The 13,841-nt window shown below is 51.4% G+C and overlaps 1 protein-coding gene across 3 annotated transcripts; it reads right to left on the bottom strand.

The window, feature by feature from the left end:
- Positions 1-521: 521 nt before the first annotated feature.
- Positions 522-13,688, bottom strand: SLC25A14 (solute carrier family 25 member 14). Of its 3 annotated transcripts, XR_007509536.1 has the most exons (10): positions 13,275-13,678; positions 13,050-13,197; positions 12,532-12,626; positions 11,090-11,175; positions 10,215-10,310; positions 7,942-8,066; positions 6,709-6,844; positions 6,231-6,311; positions 3,798-5,446; positions 523-2,318 (listed from the first exon to the last, which is right to left on the bottom strand). XR_007509536.1 is itself a non-coding variant. In XM_049828278.1 (9 exons), the coding sequence occupies exons 1-9, from the start codon at positions 13,336-13,338 to the stop codon at positions 5,405-5,407; spliced, it is 873 nt and encodes a 290-aa protein (XP_049684235.1). In that variant the 5' UTR covers positions 13,339-13,678; the 3' UTR covers positions 522-5,404. The 3 variants fall into 3 exon arrangements, 1 of the variants encoding a protein (XP_049684235.1); XM_049828278.1 differs by having other exon boundaries at positions 522-5,446; XR_007509537.1 differs by lacking the exons at positions 523-2,318; positions 3,798-5,446; positions 6,231-6,311 and adding an exon at positions 7,170-7,375 and having other exon boundaries at positions 6,746-6,844; positions 13,275-13,688.
- Positions 13,689-13,841: the final 153 nt, after the last annotated feature.

The following is a 13,841-nucleotide window of genomic DNA, read 5'->3' as shown; positions in this document are numbered from 1 at the left end:
AGTCAGGCAGCAGCGGGTGCAGCCCCTCGCTCTCCAGGTGGTGCAGCGAAAGCCCTGGCTGTAGTGGCGTCACTCAGGCTGGGAAGCAGAGCTCTGCCGAGCAGCTGCCTGGCGGAAGGAACTGGTGCACTCAGAGCACCCGCTGTGCCCACGGAGGTCCCTCCCCTCCAGCCACGTTTCCAGACAACCCTGGAGCAGGGCAGTGAGCAGCAAGCGCCTGGGCAGAAAGCTGCCGCGATGACACATGGGATGGTGGACGTCCCCCAGCCAAGCATCAAGGACCAGAGTGAGTGCCCTGCTTTGACACGGGTGCTGGTAACAGGGAACAAGCAAAGCAAGTTCCCAGCGCCCAGCCCCACTGGTACGTGTAGGTGGCACAGCTTGTGGGGCTCCTGCGGGGTCACTGCCAGACCCAGGGCAGCCTCTTCCTGCAGGGACCAAGGGAACAATATTGATCCCTTGTCGGAGCAGCAACCATAAAGGCAACCTGGTTATAATGGGGAAAAGTACTGACAAGAGATGTCTGCTAAAATACAGGTGGAGAAAATGTCTGCCAGCCTGGGAACCTGGCGCATCCTTGGGCAGGTGCAAGATTGCAACACCCTCGATAAGTGCAACTAGGAGCCCAGGGCATCCTTGATAAGCCCAAAACAAACTGCAATAACCGGCAGGGTAAAGAAACTGCCATAACCTACAAAGGGGCCTTCTAAGCAAGCAGAAGTCAGCAACAGCTCTTCCAGGAGCTGGTGTCCTCTGCCCACTTACGGATCCACATAAAAGTAACTGGCTACCTACCAAAAATGAGCCCCTTTCTCTCTGAGACCTCCCTCTGCGTGACCCTTCAGACCCACCGGGGATGCCTGGCTGACTACAGGCTCTATGACACAGATCATCTCCAGAGAGAGACTTCATCCATCATTGATTGGCATCACTCCTGGGAGCAGCTTAATTAACTGTACCATAATAATTTGAATTAAATATACTTGCTACTAATAAAAAGAAAAAAATCATACATACACACACTTGCTTTACTTATCATAAGTGTATTTACCTTACTAAGAGTAACTTGTAACAAAGAAATTCAGAAACAGAAACAAAGCCTCTGCGTCCTTCTGTATTACTGAATCCTACGAACCCACTGTCACATCCTTTACACTCCCGCTGGGTAGGTAACCCTCACAGGCTGTGACCAGGACTGCTCCATCCCTTTAAACAAAGTGCCACAAGCCACCTCTCCTGCCTCATGAACTGGAAAAAATCCGAGCTGCCAGGAAACAGGGCAGGTTCAAGCCTTCCTCTGTCAAACAGTAACCTGAGGAGCGCAGGCGGACAGGGAGAGGCTGAGAGCGGGGTCCGGGGCAGGACGTGGCCAAGGGGCAGGACATGGGTGCTGTGGTGGGGAGGAAAGATGCAGCAGGTGTACGAATTATGGCCACTATGGATGGAGCTGTGGAGCAGGGAAGCCCCTTGGGAACACCCTGGGTCTGCACCACAGGTGGCCGCAGGAAGGGCTCTGGTGTCCTTATACCCTCACACCTCCTCCTCTTTTGTTTGCCCAGGGAGACATTTGGGGATCCTTAGCCCTGATGGGGGAGAGGGTCCAAACCCCACAGCATGAAATCAAGGTGGAGGGGAGGTTAGACAGACAGAGGAGAAGTGGCAGGACAGCTGGGGAGAAAACACAAATACAAACTGGAGCCGTTGCCTCCCCGTGAGCACATCCTTGCCCTGTCCATACGTAGCACTGCGGTAGCTCACCGTGACAGGACAGTCCTGCTCTGCAGGGGCTCCTCCATCCCACCTCACCAGGACAGAACAGGTATTTTCACAGGACCGTCACTCAGCAGCAAGGATGTCCAAGTTGTGAGACTGCAGCTGGTTCAGCAGCCATCACTGTCAGCGATTCCTCCTCTCCGCCATGCCGCTTTGTATTTCTAGTTCACCATGCTCCTCTGCAGCTCAACACTGCCTGCTTTCCCAGTTACAACCCTGAATACTTCAAATCGTGACCTATATTAGACCCCAACAGGCATTTCCCTTTCATCCTGCATCAGTCTAGCTGCTTTGATGGCTTTCATAAAGGACTTAATCAAAAGCCTTTTGGAAACCCAGACAGACCAGATTAACTCCAGTGTCCTGGTCCACACACTTGCTGACTCCTTCAGAAACCTCCCAGCAGATTTGAGGTCTGGATTCCTCCTCTTCCTCATCCACCAGCCCTTGGCACTGCCAGCACACCCTGGTCATTTATGTTGTAAGTCTTCATTAGAGTTTCTACCAGTGTGGCAAAGACATCGTAGTCACTGGCTGGTAGTTCTCTGAAAACAAAACTTCTTTCGAACCCCATCCACGCTTTTGACACTTCCCTAATGTGAGAACTTTAAATGAGAGCCTTTTTATCCTCCAGATACCCTGACAATTTGGGGTGCGGGCCCAGCCCCCTGCTCACGTTCACTGAACACCCTGTCCTATCACCTCCTCTGCCAACGTTTCAGCTTGAGACCTACCCCCAAGCTTCCCCATCAGAAGTCTCCAACAGAGAAATCCCTTTAAGCTCCTCCAAGTAAAACCAGACAACCTTCAGCTTGTCTACTAGTCTTTGCTTTTTTGAGTGGTCCTTTCATTCCTCAATTGCCCACGAGCCCCAGGGACTCCCTGAAATGCTTCTGCCTTCTATCTGAAAGAGGAAACGCCCTCAGATTTGGGGTTTTACCTTGGTAAGTGGATGCCTATGGGTCCCTCTTTTGGTTTTGACCAGGTTTACTGCCATTTTTATATTTAACATAGCAGGGACCATGCAATATTTCTACTTTCCACATTTGGGTAGGATTTTGCTTTCCAGGGTGCCTTGAATACCACCTCCATGTCAGAGTTAAACCACCTGGACCTTTCTGTGGGTGCATGGGGAAGGTCCCTTCCAGCATCCATCTTTGCTGGGATATATATACACATGCCCTATGTACTGCAGACTAACACTAATGCCTACACTGTCTTCACAGTGCTTGCAATCATTCTTCAGCCACTGAAGGTAGGAAGATGTTAAGGGCTTCAGGGCACAAACACAGCCCACACCACTGACTGTGGGACAGCACTGGCTGCAGAAGCTCAGGTACTGCTGCCTCCTGGGTGGTAGCAGGATCTGAATCAACATGTGCTTGACATAAGTAGGTACACAGACTGCTCAGCTACACTCTCGCACGTTACTTGGCATGCCACAGAAAAGGTTAGAAAGAGAAACACATAAGCTTGAGCACATAAGACAACCAGATGTTTAGGGAGTGCTTCTAGGAAGGACATCCTGAGGCAATGAACCTTAGAAAGTGCCAGGTCTCCAGCAGCACTACCCCCTTGCACAAGTGGTTACAATACCATTTATGGGTTGGGATTTTTGTTTTCAAAACACCTAGCAAAATACTAATCTACCGAGAAACCTGAAGCAACTCAGCTTTTCCTCCCTGTTGGCTGCAAAGGCAAGATACTTTAGGGACAAAGGGCTTTATGACCACCTTCAGGAAACACCTGGCATGGTGCTGAGGTGTGCTCACAACCAGCCACCACCTCACCGTCACATTCGCAGAGATCGCCACTGCCGTACGTTTACCTGCAGTTACTATTGACAAAGTGAGGCAGAGTGACATGTCGCACATTTACGACAGCTGGTGCAATCAGAGCTCAGATAAGGGACACCTCCAGGGGCTGGGGACAGGCAAACTAGAAGGAGTATCTCCAAAGCCATCCAGGGGAGCTGATCCAATGGGAGGAAGAGGGGAAAGAAGAGCCTCTCGCCAGCACCTTACAGCTGAGAAACGCAAACAGCAAAGTAGCCATGGGGACACTCTTCTGGCATTGCTGAGGAGCTCCTTGTAGCAGCCTGAAGAACATGGGCAGGACAGCAACTGCAAATACCAAAGAACTGTCAGAGGATCAGTCCAAAAATCAACAGCAGCAGCAACATTCCATGGAGCTGCACAGAAGAAATGGCTCCAGAACTGAACTTACAGAAACACTGAAGAAAACCAAAAGAATGTAATGAACTGCAGTTAAAATACATCTCTCAAATAGACTTGTATTCATAGACTACATAAGTATTTATTTACTTTGTAGTATTTAGAAATCCTCTTCAAGAGTAAAGCCAGGTGAGGCATACCAACCTTGTCCACTTTCAATCCACCGCTCCCCGTTTCTGGTAGCTTGTAAGTGTAGTTTAACTCTGAAAACGATCCTCCCAGACTACTGAGCTGCGGCCTCTGTTCAAGGCATGATTTAAGTCCAAGAGATTATTGGAGTCACCTTCCTTATCTACGCAGCTAGTACAAGGCAGCTATGCCTTTGCAAAACCACAGCAAACAATTCTCTCTCATTGGTCCGGGTTGGATTTGGCTGAACGTCCCTTGTGCAATTTGCACAGACAGAGAATTTCAACTTCCGATGCTCCCAGACAGGCTGTCACAAGGGACCTTCATTCAAACTAAAGTCACCCCATAAAGAGGAAAGGGAGTAGGAACGTAAGAGTTGTTTGTTTTTGTAGCCATAAACATTAAAGAAAAAAAAAAAAACAAAACAGAAGAGGATGACCAAAATATCTTGCTTGATGTTCTGCTTAGCACTAGCAATGTTAGAGCCACCATTTCAAAGTAGTGAGACATCCGAGTTCAGCTTTAAATCACATTACCTTGCTTTAAAAATTATATAAGCAAAAATAATACAAGCAATAAGGTGAAGAGAATGAGGTTTTGCAAAACTGAGCTATGAGCTATGCAACACCATAATTCTCTGACACTAACAAACTTTGTTTTAGAAACGTTTCTATTGTAATGAATCCTAAGGATTGTTTTATATCTATATATAAGTCTGGGGAAAAAAAAGATATGTATAGTGTGCTGAAAAAATAGCTTCTGTTCTCTCTGCGGGCAGACACACCATCTGCTCTGCAATATACTTTCAGTAAATCTGCACAAACACAAACTCAAGCCATCCAGTCAATAAATAATTTAATGAGGTTACAGTTCTGCAAGAAAACATGACAGCACCCCTTCCCAGCCTCCAGCCTCACCCCCCAGGCATGGCAGAATAATGCACACAAAGCCAAACAACAAACCACAGCTGCACCAAAAGGCCACTGGAATGCACAGATCTTCACAGAAGATATTGCTTCAGGCCCAGACACTTATACACCATTAATACTTGCCTCCGTGTGAAAAAACATGCAGCACCTGCCATCAGCCTTCCAGTTACACTTCAGCCAGATCATGCTCCAGGGACCATGCATTTGGGGGAGGAGGAAAGCCCACACCCACATGTACCAAAACATCAAAACATGGAGATGGCGTAATGAAGAGGAAGGCTGCAGCAAAGCTCTCTGCTGCAAGTCTTGAAGATGACTCTCGTGAAATGAAGCCGGCTGTCAGAATGGAAGTCGCTTCAACTGCTCGTATGTGATAAAAAACTGAAGGGAACGTCAAGGAATTGGGCCAAATACATAAGGCAGCTGCACCTGGCCTCCCGGCAGGATGAGGCCATGCCTGGCAAGGCAAGGCAGGTACAGCAACAGCACAGTACAGCTGAAGACCCTCTTCCAGGCAGCATAAACAGATCTGCACAGGCAGAAGACAGAGCTGTGGGACAAGAGCTACCAGGAGAGGGAAAAGATTGACCCAGAAGCAAAGTGACCCAGGCTTGCCTAGACCATTGAGAAAGAGAGGTGGCTCTAACCCCAGAATGGGACTTATTTTAAAGAAGTTATGCGCACAATTTCAGAGGGCAAGAGGGCTCTAGCCCAGCAACACAGCAGCACTGGTTCTGCAGAGTAGGTCAGCACCCATCACAGAGCAGCAGAACATTCCCCAGGCTTCCCTCACAAAACAGGAGCCGATCCAGAAACCGCAGCACCTCTAGGAGCTCAGGCCAAAGGGAAAGTCTCACACCAAGCACTTGAGCACTCACTCTACAGAAAACCACCTGTGCTGCTGCACTGGAAGTCCCTGCACTGGCCACCTACAGAGCTGTTAGAAGGAGCAGTCACAACCAGTGGCATTTTTTGGCACTTAAACCAGCAGCAGCCACATCACAGCTTTATGTCTGTCCAAGTAGGACAGGGAGTCAGCTTTGGGCTGCCACAGGGAAGACAAAGAGGTGTCCCATCAAGGTGTCTACTCTGTGCTTCCCTTTACAGCTTGGTTCTCCCCTGCCTGTCCATACCCATGACCTCCCAGCAGCACAGTGAAGGATACGATGATGTTCCAGGGACCGAGCCGAAGCCAATTGGGCCAGAAACCTTTATAGAGTGCAAAGAAGCCCTCGCTCTTCCATGTCTGGGAGGAGAGAAGACACAGATCAATTATGAGACACACCAGGCCCATGCCCATCTCCCTAGTAACATGTGTGATATAATGGACCTTTACAGCTGCTGCAGTAAGTGGACAGGCCAGTGGAGATGCAGTTAAGTTGTGTGAAGTGTCACTTACAGTACATGAACCTAATCGAACTGCATCACTGACAAAGCTTTGTCCCAGGAGGTTGGGAGGGTGCTCAAGCTGATGGTGACCTCAGGAAAGTGACTCTAGGCCCTTCTCTGGTTTGTCTGAAACACTCACTGACAAGCACATCCTGTTGCTGTAAAATTTAACTGCTCATATCAGTGGCGTGCAGTGCTGGACTCCAGCCAGCTTCCTAAAGACAGGGATTTGCCCACCTCTCTAACCTCCTTACCTTCACAAGGCCATCCAGAGTGCCCTTATAGAGCTCTGTGCTGCCCACTATTGCCCGCTGGTTCATCATCCGTGTCCGCACCACATCCACAGGGTTGGAGGCAATGGCCCCAGCCAGCCCACATGTAAAGCTGGAACTATACACACACCAAAACAGGAGAGAAGAACAGCTCTGAACACGGCCATTCCGGCTCAGACAGGCCTTGACATAAGCACAAGAGAATATCGTTCACTGGATTTTATGAAAGGCATTTAGCCATAAACATTAGCTGCACTACCTGTCCCCACCCAGCAAACAGGCAGAGGCAGGAACCATACCACCTCAGGACCCCAGAGAGCTAGGGGAAGGGAAACGCTCAGCTTTGTCTAATCAAGACCCTTGTCAGAGCCCACTGCTGGGTCTCCACAGGGGCAGCCTGCAGTCCAGCAAGGGTCTCTGGGTGCTGTCAAGGTGACACAGACCTGAAGGCAGCCTCTTGGAAGCGCACATCCTTCTCACCAGAGCAAACATTTCTTCGGGGCAGGGAAGGAGGGAGGAAGACCAAAGGCAGCAAGAGGGAGCATGCAGCTGCTAGTCTCCTCCCTCCACGTATGGTCTAGTGCTTGTCACCTTCAGCCCCCAGCAGGCAAACCCAACAGAAGCACTGCAGCACCTCCAGCTAAAGTGTCTGCCAGAAGAATAGGAAAATGTAGGTGAAAAAAGACTTTGGGAGGTCTCTAACCCACCCCCTGCTCAGAGCAGGCTGACTTCAAAACTTGGTCAGATTGCTCAGGGTCTTGTCAGCTTTGCAAGTCTCTGTTCATCTCACAAAGCTCTTACAGCAATGGCTGCAAGCTGACAATGCCTGTACAGATGAGGACCTAGGACTGGAGCAGCTCTTTCAACTGATTGCTACAGGTAGTCACACAACTGAAGTCCTGCCTTGTTCATACCAGGGCACAGACATGGAGCAACAGCATTTCTGGTCATCAGCGAGCTGAAATCAAGCTGACATTTCACATCACCAAAGGATTTCTGCCTGGCTCCTTCTCCAGGGAGGTGTCTCTGGGTATACGTGATCATTCTGAGCTGCTCCAGTCGACATAGCAGATCCCTCAGGAGTACCAAACCTGTTCTCTGCAGCTCCAGAGCACTTGCTCTATAAAGAGGTCTCACCCCACATCCCACCTTACTCCTCTGCTTCACACCCCCCTGCCAAGCCTGGAGAGTGCAGCAGCTGCAGCAAATACTCACACAAAGTGGGCAAAGATGGTGTCACCCATCAGGCCTGACAGAATTAAGTGCTTCTTGGTGATGTCGTAGACTGGCAGTTCCACCCCAACCACAATGGCAGCTCTCTGAGCTGTCGGCACAACACCCTGCAGAGCACAAACATCAGTCACAAGTGCAAACTGCTGTCTGGGGACTGCAGCTAGTATTACATCTCCCCCCAGCTTCCTCTCAGGGGCCTTTTGCTGACAATCTACCTTGTATCTTCCTTGCCATATCTTGCAGCTGTATATCTTCAAGCAGACTAGCTCACCATCTTCCAACTTTACGCCAAAGCTAAGGAGGATTCCTCCACCCTGGCAGCGTTACTCCAGCTAGATTAACCACATGCTGCTTGCCTCCTCCCAGCCACTAGCGTGCAGGAATTGGGCTATAATCCATTCATCTTCCCTCACTAAACAGTACCCACCAATTTCAACACCAGAAAAGATTTTGTACCACAAGAAAAGCAGCTGCTTAAGGAGCCAGGTGGGGCTCCAGGTCCTCCTTGCTACATAACAGCAGTGAGAGTCTGCTTTGTTAAGGTTTTTTGACTTTGGAGATTTTCATGTATTACAAGAGTTGCTGCTGACAGAACATTGATCTGGGAACCAGCAAGACAATTACTGGAAAAACTATGAGCTTAGGTAAGAGGAACCAGCTACCTTCTGTCTGAGAAATATCCCAGCAAACTCCTCATCAGGAACCAGATAAAAATACATGCAAATTTCTATTGGCTTGCAGAACAAGGAGAACTTGGCAGCAATGCGGAGTTGGGCCATTTCACAGGAACTGTAACGCCATCCAAGTAATTCAGGGAGACCCACGGTGTCATGAGAGAGCCCCCAATCACCAGGACTGGGAGCAACTCTTCAGTGTGGCCACATTATGAGCCAGACCATCAGGACAGCCAGCTTTCTCACCACACAAAAGCAAAGCAATTCTGAGAAGTAGAAGTACTTTTCAGGTTTATGGTTCCTGCTGTCCCCACCCTGCTGCGCTAATGCAGCGCCTGACAGTCTCCTCTTGGGTTCCTGCCTAATCCAGTCCTGGCACGGTCAGCTCAAATCCCCACAAGATGAATTCCAGAACTGGTGAGACTGGTAAGCACAAACATCTTTGCCTCAATGTGAGGGAAGACTGGAGGGAGGAGACAGTGGTTGTCCCAGACCAGAGAGCAGCAAGACTAGCTTGATCACTGGAATCCACCTCGAGACTGATCTCTCTTTGCAGCACACATCAGCAACACAGAGGGCTTAATTTCTTTTCTAGTCTCTCTTCAGTCTCTTGTGTGTCTTTTTCCAGAGAGCAGAAATAATCTCAAAGTAAATATTGTGTCAACACTGGCAGCTGATTGACTCCTCCTCCCCTTCCCACACAGGACACTGCAACAGCTATCTTTCTGTAAAAGGCTTCAGTGACCATCACAGTGAGAAAGCGGACTGTTGCCTGGAAAAAGGCATTGCGATTTTGTAGTTACCATACCTGACTTCGTGACTTGGCAGACTGCTGGATAACTGAGCATATGGAAGACTTGTAATAGAGGACAAAGTGAGGTTCTCTAACAAAAGCCAAAGAACCACTGCTAAAATCCAAGCAGTAGAGCTTGAGCACTGGTAACTCTCATCTGTCTTCAAGGCCAAGAGCCTTACATCACCAGCTTCCCCAAAAGCCACCACTCTCTCCTACTCTTTGCATGCTCAGAGGGCAAGTTTCAAGGGGTCTAAGACTGGGTAGGCGGGGACACGGGGCAGATTTATCCCTTTGGAACTTGAGAAAGTTACCATATGTCATTAGTGCCTCTCAGGTTACTTGGAAGAATTCCTCTTCCTCTACATGAGGAGGTGCTGAGCTGCTCATATCCAGAGGCAGGTAAATTGCCCTGCTCACTGCGTGCAGGGTTACTTCCCACTGACTCCAAGATACACCAGGCTGCACATCCTTCCTAAGGCAGACCCTGGAGAGGATCCAGCCCCAAATGCTTGTCTGTGCAAGGGACACTCATGTACCTGAAACTTTATGCTCAGCAGCTTCAGTCCTGGAAGCCAGGTCTGCCTGGCCCAGCACTGATGCTGCCATAGCACAGACCCAATCTCCACCACAGACATGCTTCTGTTTGTCCAGTAACTAAAACCAGAACTTTGCTACTACCCTTCGTTCACAGTTCTCTTCAAGGGTTGCACCTGGGTGTAGCAAATAAGTTGAGGAAGCTGTTAGCTCTGCGGCTAGTCAGGCAAGTTCCAACAGCTGGTGCTTACCCTCCAGAGGCCTCTGGTACCTTCCTGCTGGTAGATGTCGATGAAGCTGCCAATCATGCCACCCTGGAATAAACTGCCTTGAGCCTGCATTCGAATCTGAAGGAAATGCAAGAGTCAGTGGAATGCCATCAGCGCCTGCCCAGGAGGGCAGAGATACCAGCTCAGTGGACCTCCTGGTAGAAAGGACAAGAGCAACTTGGAGCAGACACTGCTATCCACATGCCCTCTCCCTGCAAACCACGCAGGAAACGATGACGGCAGGCAAGGAGCAGGGACAGCAACAGGGTGGAAGCACAGTGCAACTCAGATGAGACAGAGAAGTGGTGGGGAAGGCCTTCCCACTCTGAAAGCAGTCCGAGAAAGGTTGATCTACACAGGGAGAAGCGTGGGAAAGTTCCCAAGGCTCTCTTTGCTCAGAGCAGAGCTACCTTGACGCCAGTAACCCCACAGTAGGGAATGGAGGGGACCAGTCAGTCCCCACTGGACTCTGGTCACTCCACGTAACAGGCAGGACTTTGTGGCACCATCAGCATAGCACAGCACAGTGACCACAGGGAAAGGAGCTGAGAAGGTCTGATAAATAGCTGGCTACCACCCCACTCACCCACTTAAGATAACACAGCCTCCACCCCTTGCCATAACAGATTTCATGATCTTTAAGAGCTGCACTTTGAAAAAAAAAAATAAATCTGTTTATTGCTCCGGGCTTCTGTTCCCATTTATTAAAAACCCAGATTAGCAGAACCAATGCCAGCAGTGGCTCAGAGAGCACCTCACTCCAGCTGGGAGAGATGCATCTTCACTGGAAAGCAGCAGCTTCTACATGTCAAACCACAGCCAGTCAGGAGCTCTCTCTGGCCACACACACTTCTTACCTTCAGCACATCTGTCGGATTGGCAATTGCAGAGGAGATCACTCCTGAAACCACTCCGCAGATTACATTGATTAGCAACGTTTCATCTGCAATCAAGAAGAGAAAGTCAGATCCTAAAGATCAAAAGAGAAGGTGCAGAGGTTGTACTGAACAAGCGAGAAGCTCTGGGAAGAGCAGGGAAGCTCATTTTGCAAATCACATGGTGAAGGTGCACGAGCACAGAGGCTGGCCAGCTACCATCAGCTCATGGCAGATCTGTCCCCACACCTGCCAGAGACAGAAAGCAGCAGCTGAAACACTCAGCAAACACGCTCTCAGAGAGAAGCGGGTCTTACTGATGAGTCTAGCTGATCAGACAAGGAAAAGACTGTGATACGTGAAAGTTTTGAACAATTATCTGAGATTTCAGTGTCCAGTGATGCACTTCTCTTGATGGAGACAGAGGGAGACAGAGAGGGACAAGGCAACACTTCTCAAGGCAACCTGATACCAATTTGTTTTGATCTGGAGCCCCAGCTGGCCACACTCAGAATAGGCAGCCACCTTGAGAAAACAGAGAATAGGCAACCCAGGCAGAGAAAGTTAGATGCAATTAGTTCCGGGGGGGTGGAATAATCCAAGACTTCCAGGCCCAGTATTAGGGTAATGGTTATGTTGGGAAAAGGCACAGCCCTTTGCTGGTACTGACCACAGCACTTCCCAGAGGAGACCAGGCCACTGGCTGCCCCAGGCCTGTAGGGAGACAAACATTCAGACAACGGTACTCACAACTGGAAATGCTGCAAACAGCAAGCGAGGAGAGACGTGCGGCCCAGTGTACTCGCATAGAACCACACGCAGGGAGAGGTGTTACTGGAGAACAGAGCAGCCCCTGGAAAGAAGCTCTAGCGCGCTGTGCTTCCTGGTCCTCTTGCTGGCCTGCTGACCAGCCCACACTGCCCATCTCACTTTCCCAGCTAGCACTGGCATTACAATATACACTCATGTCACACCCGGGTTTAAAACCGCTCTCGCAGATCTTGGTGCTCCTTCAGCGAACACGTACCAGACTTCTGCTGCTCAGCTCTCTAGGCAGAAGCTGCAGAGGCCCTCATTACCAGAGCGCAGAGGTCAAAAACATTCGCGGTATCCCATCTCTAAGTCAGACAGAGATAAAGGCTGGGGAAAGGAAAGGCCTGGCTGGAGGGAGGTGTCTGGCTAGGGACTGTGGGCAGCGCCAGGCACAGTGAGAGTCACATCTGTGTTGAAACCCATCTTTGCTGTTACTGCACAAACAAAACCACAGCGCAAAGTAACAAGAACTCCATTTCTGTGGGAATCTATAGCCGGGAAGGACAGGGAAAGGAAGGAGCAAAACCGCACAGCACAGAGAGCACAAGATTTTGCACCTCACCTCTGGCAAGATGAGAGGTGCTCGTACTGACATGTTAAATGACACTGACCTTCCATGCGATCTACAAACAGCCGCTTCAAACTCTGGTAAATGCCGATCTTTATAGTGCCGTAAGATGCCTGTCTCAGCAGCGCAGGAGCGATCCTGAGCGGGGGAACAAAAAAACCCCCTTGAGCCCCACCAGCGCGGTGGTCCTCCTCTCAGTCACTCCCCAGCAGCCCCCAAACTCCAAGGGGCAGAGCCCGGGCCAGGCATGCTCCTGCCGCGGCTCAGACGCTGCCGAGAAGCACAGCTCTTATCAGGCGCCCACGATAACAACCCCGGCCGCCCAAGAAGCACCTGGGAATCGCCCCCACGCACCCTCCAGTGCGGGAGGCCGGCACCCACGCAACTCCTCGCTCCCCACCTCGGGAAAACCGGGAATCTCCAAGGCTGCAAAGCAGCACGGCTGCCCCAGCACCCTGCTCGGCTCGGGGGCCGGCTGGGCTCCCGGGGGGGAGGTCGGCGGACTGGTTCGGCGGGCAGAGGCGGAGGGGGTGGGGGGTGTCGGTCCCTCCCGGTGCTTACCCCGAGTAGAGAGCGCGGCCGCCCTCCTCACGGCAGATACGGAAGAGGGCGTGGAACATGCCGCGGTACCGGACCTCGCGGAACCGGGCATCGGCGCTCTGGCCCTGCACCTGCAGGCGCGTCTTGGTGAGGTCCACGGGGAAGGTGCCTGCGGGGAGAGCGGCCGTCAGCGCCCCGCCGGCCCCGCTCCGCCCCTTCTTCCCTCCTTCCCTCCCGCCGCCTCACCGAACTCGGCCACGATGGAGGCGAGCCCGCCGTACACGAAGGGTTTCCAGTTCAGCGCGGACATGGCATGGCGGAACGGGGCCGGCGGCGGACCGGGCCGGACACCTGCCTCGCCGCCGCGCAACTACCCGGAACCGGAAACGTAGGGCGGTGACGAGCGCCCCCTATCGGCCCCGCCCCGCCGGAACCACCTCAACCCGGTAACCCGCCGCAAGCGGGCGCCGATCGCCGCCAGCCCCGCAGCGGGACGGTCGCTGCGCCCGGGTCCTGGGGACAGCGGACAGACACCGGCACAGAGCGCACACACAGCCCCCGCCGACCCGTTTTCAGCCTCCAGGGTCCAGTCCCGGCTGCTCGGGGCAGCGGCAAAAATGCCCCTGCTCCCGGAGCTGGACAACTATCCCAAACCGTAATAACCACCCCCACCCCCCCCCGCGACAGGATCCGCTATTTCTCCTAGCAAGGAGATCCGGCCAAAAAACACCCCTCCACACCCCACACCCTCCCACCTGCTCCTTATCCCTCACTCGCAATTTTCAGGTCAAATCAGAAAAACACACGCCTTCA

The sequence above is a fragment of the Accipiter gentilis genome, chromosome 24 (genome assembly GCF_929443795.1).
Source record: "Accipiter gentilis chromosome 24, bAccGen1.1, whole genome shotgun sequence".
NCBI lineage: Eukaryota > Metazoa > Chordata > Aves > Accipitriformes > Accipitridae > Astur > Astur gentilis.
The sequence above is the reverse complement of the archived record's forward strand: the minus strand, read 5'-3'. Positions and strand labels throughout refer to the sequence as shown.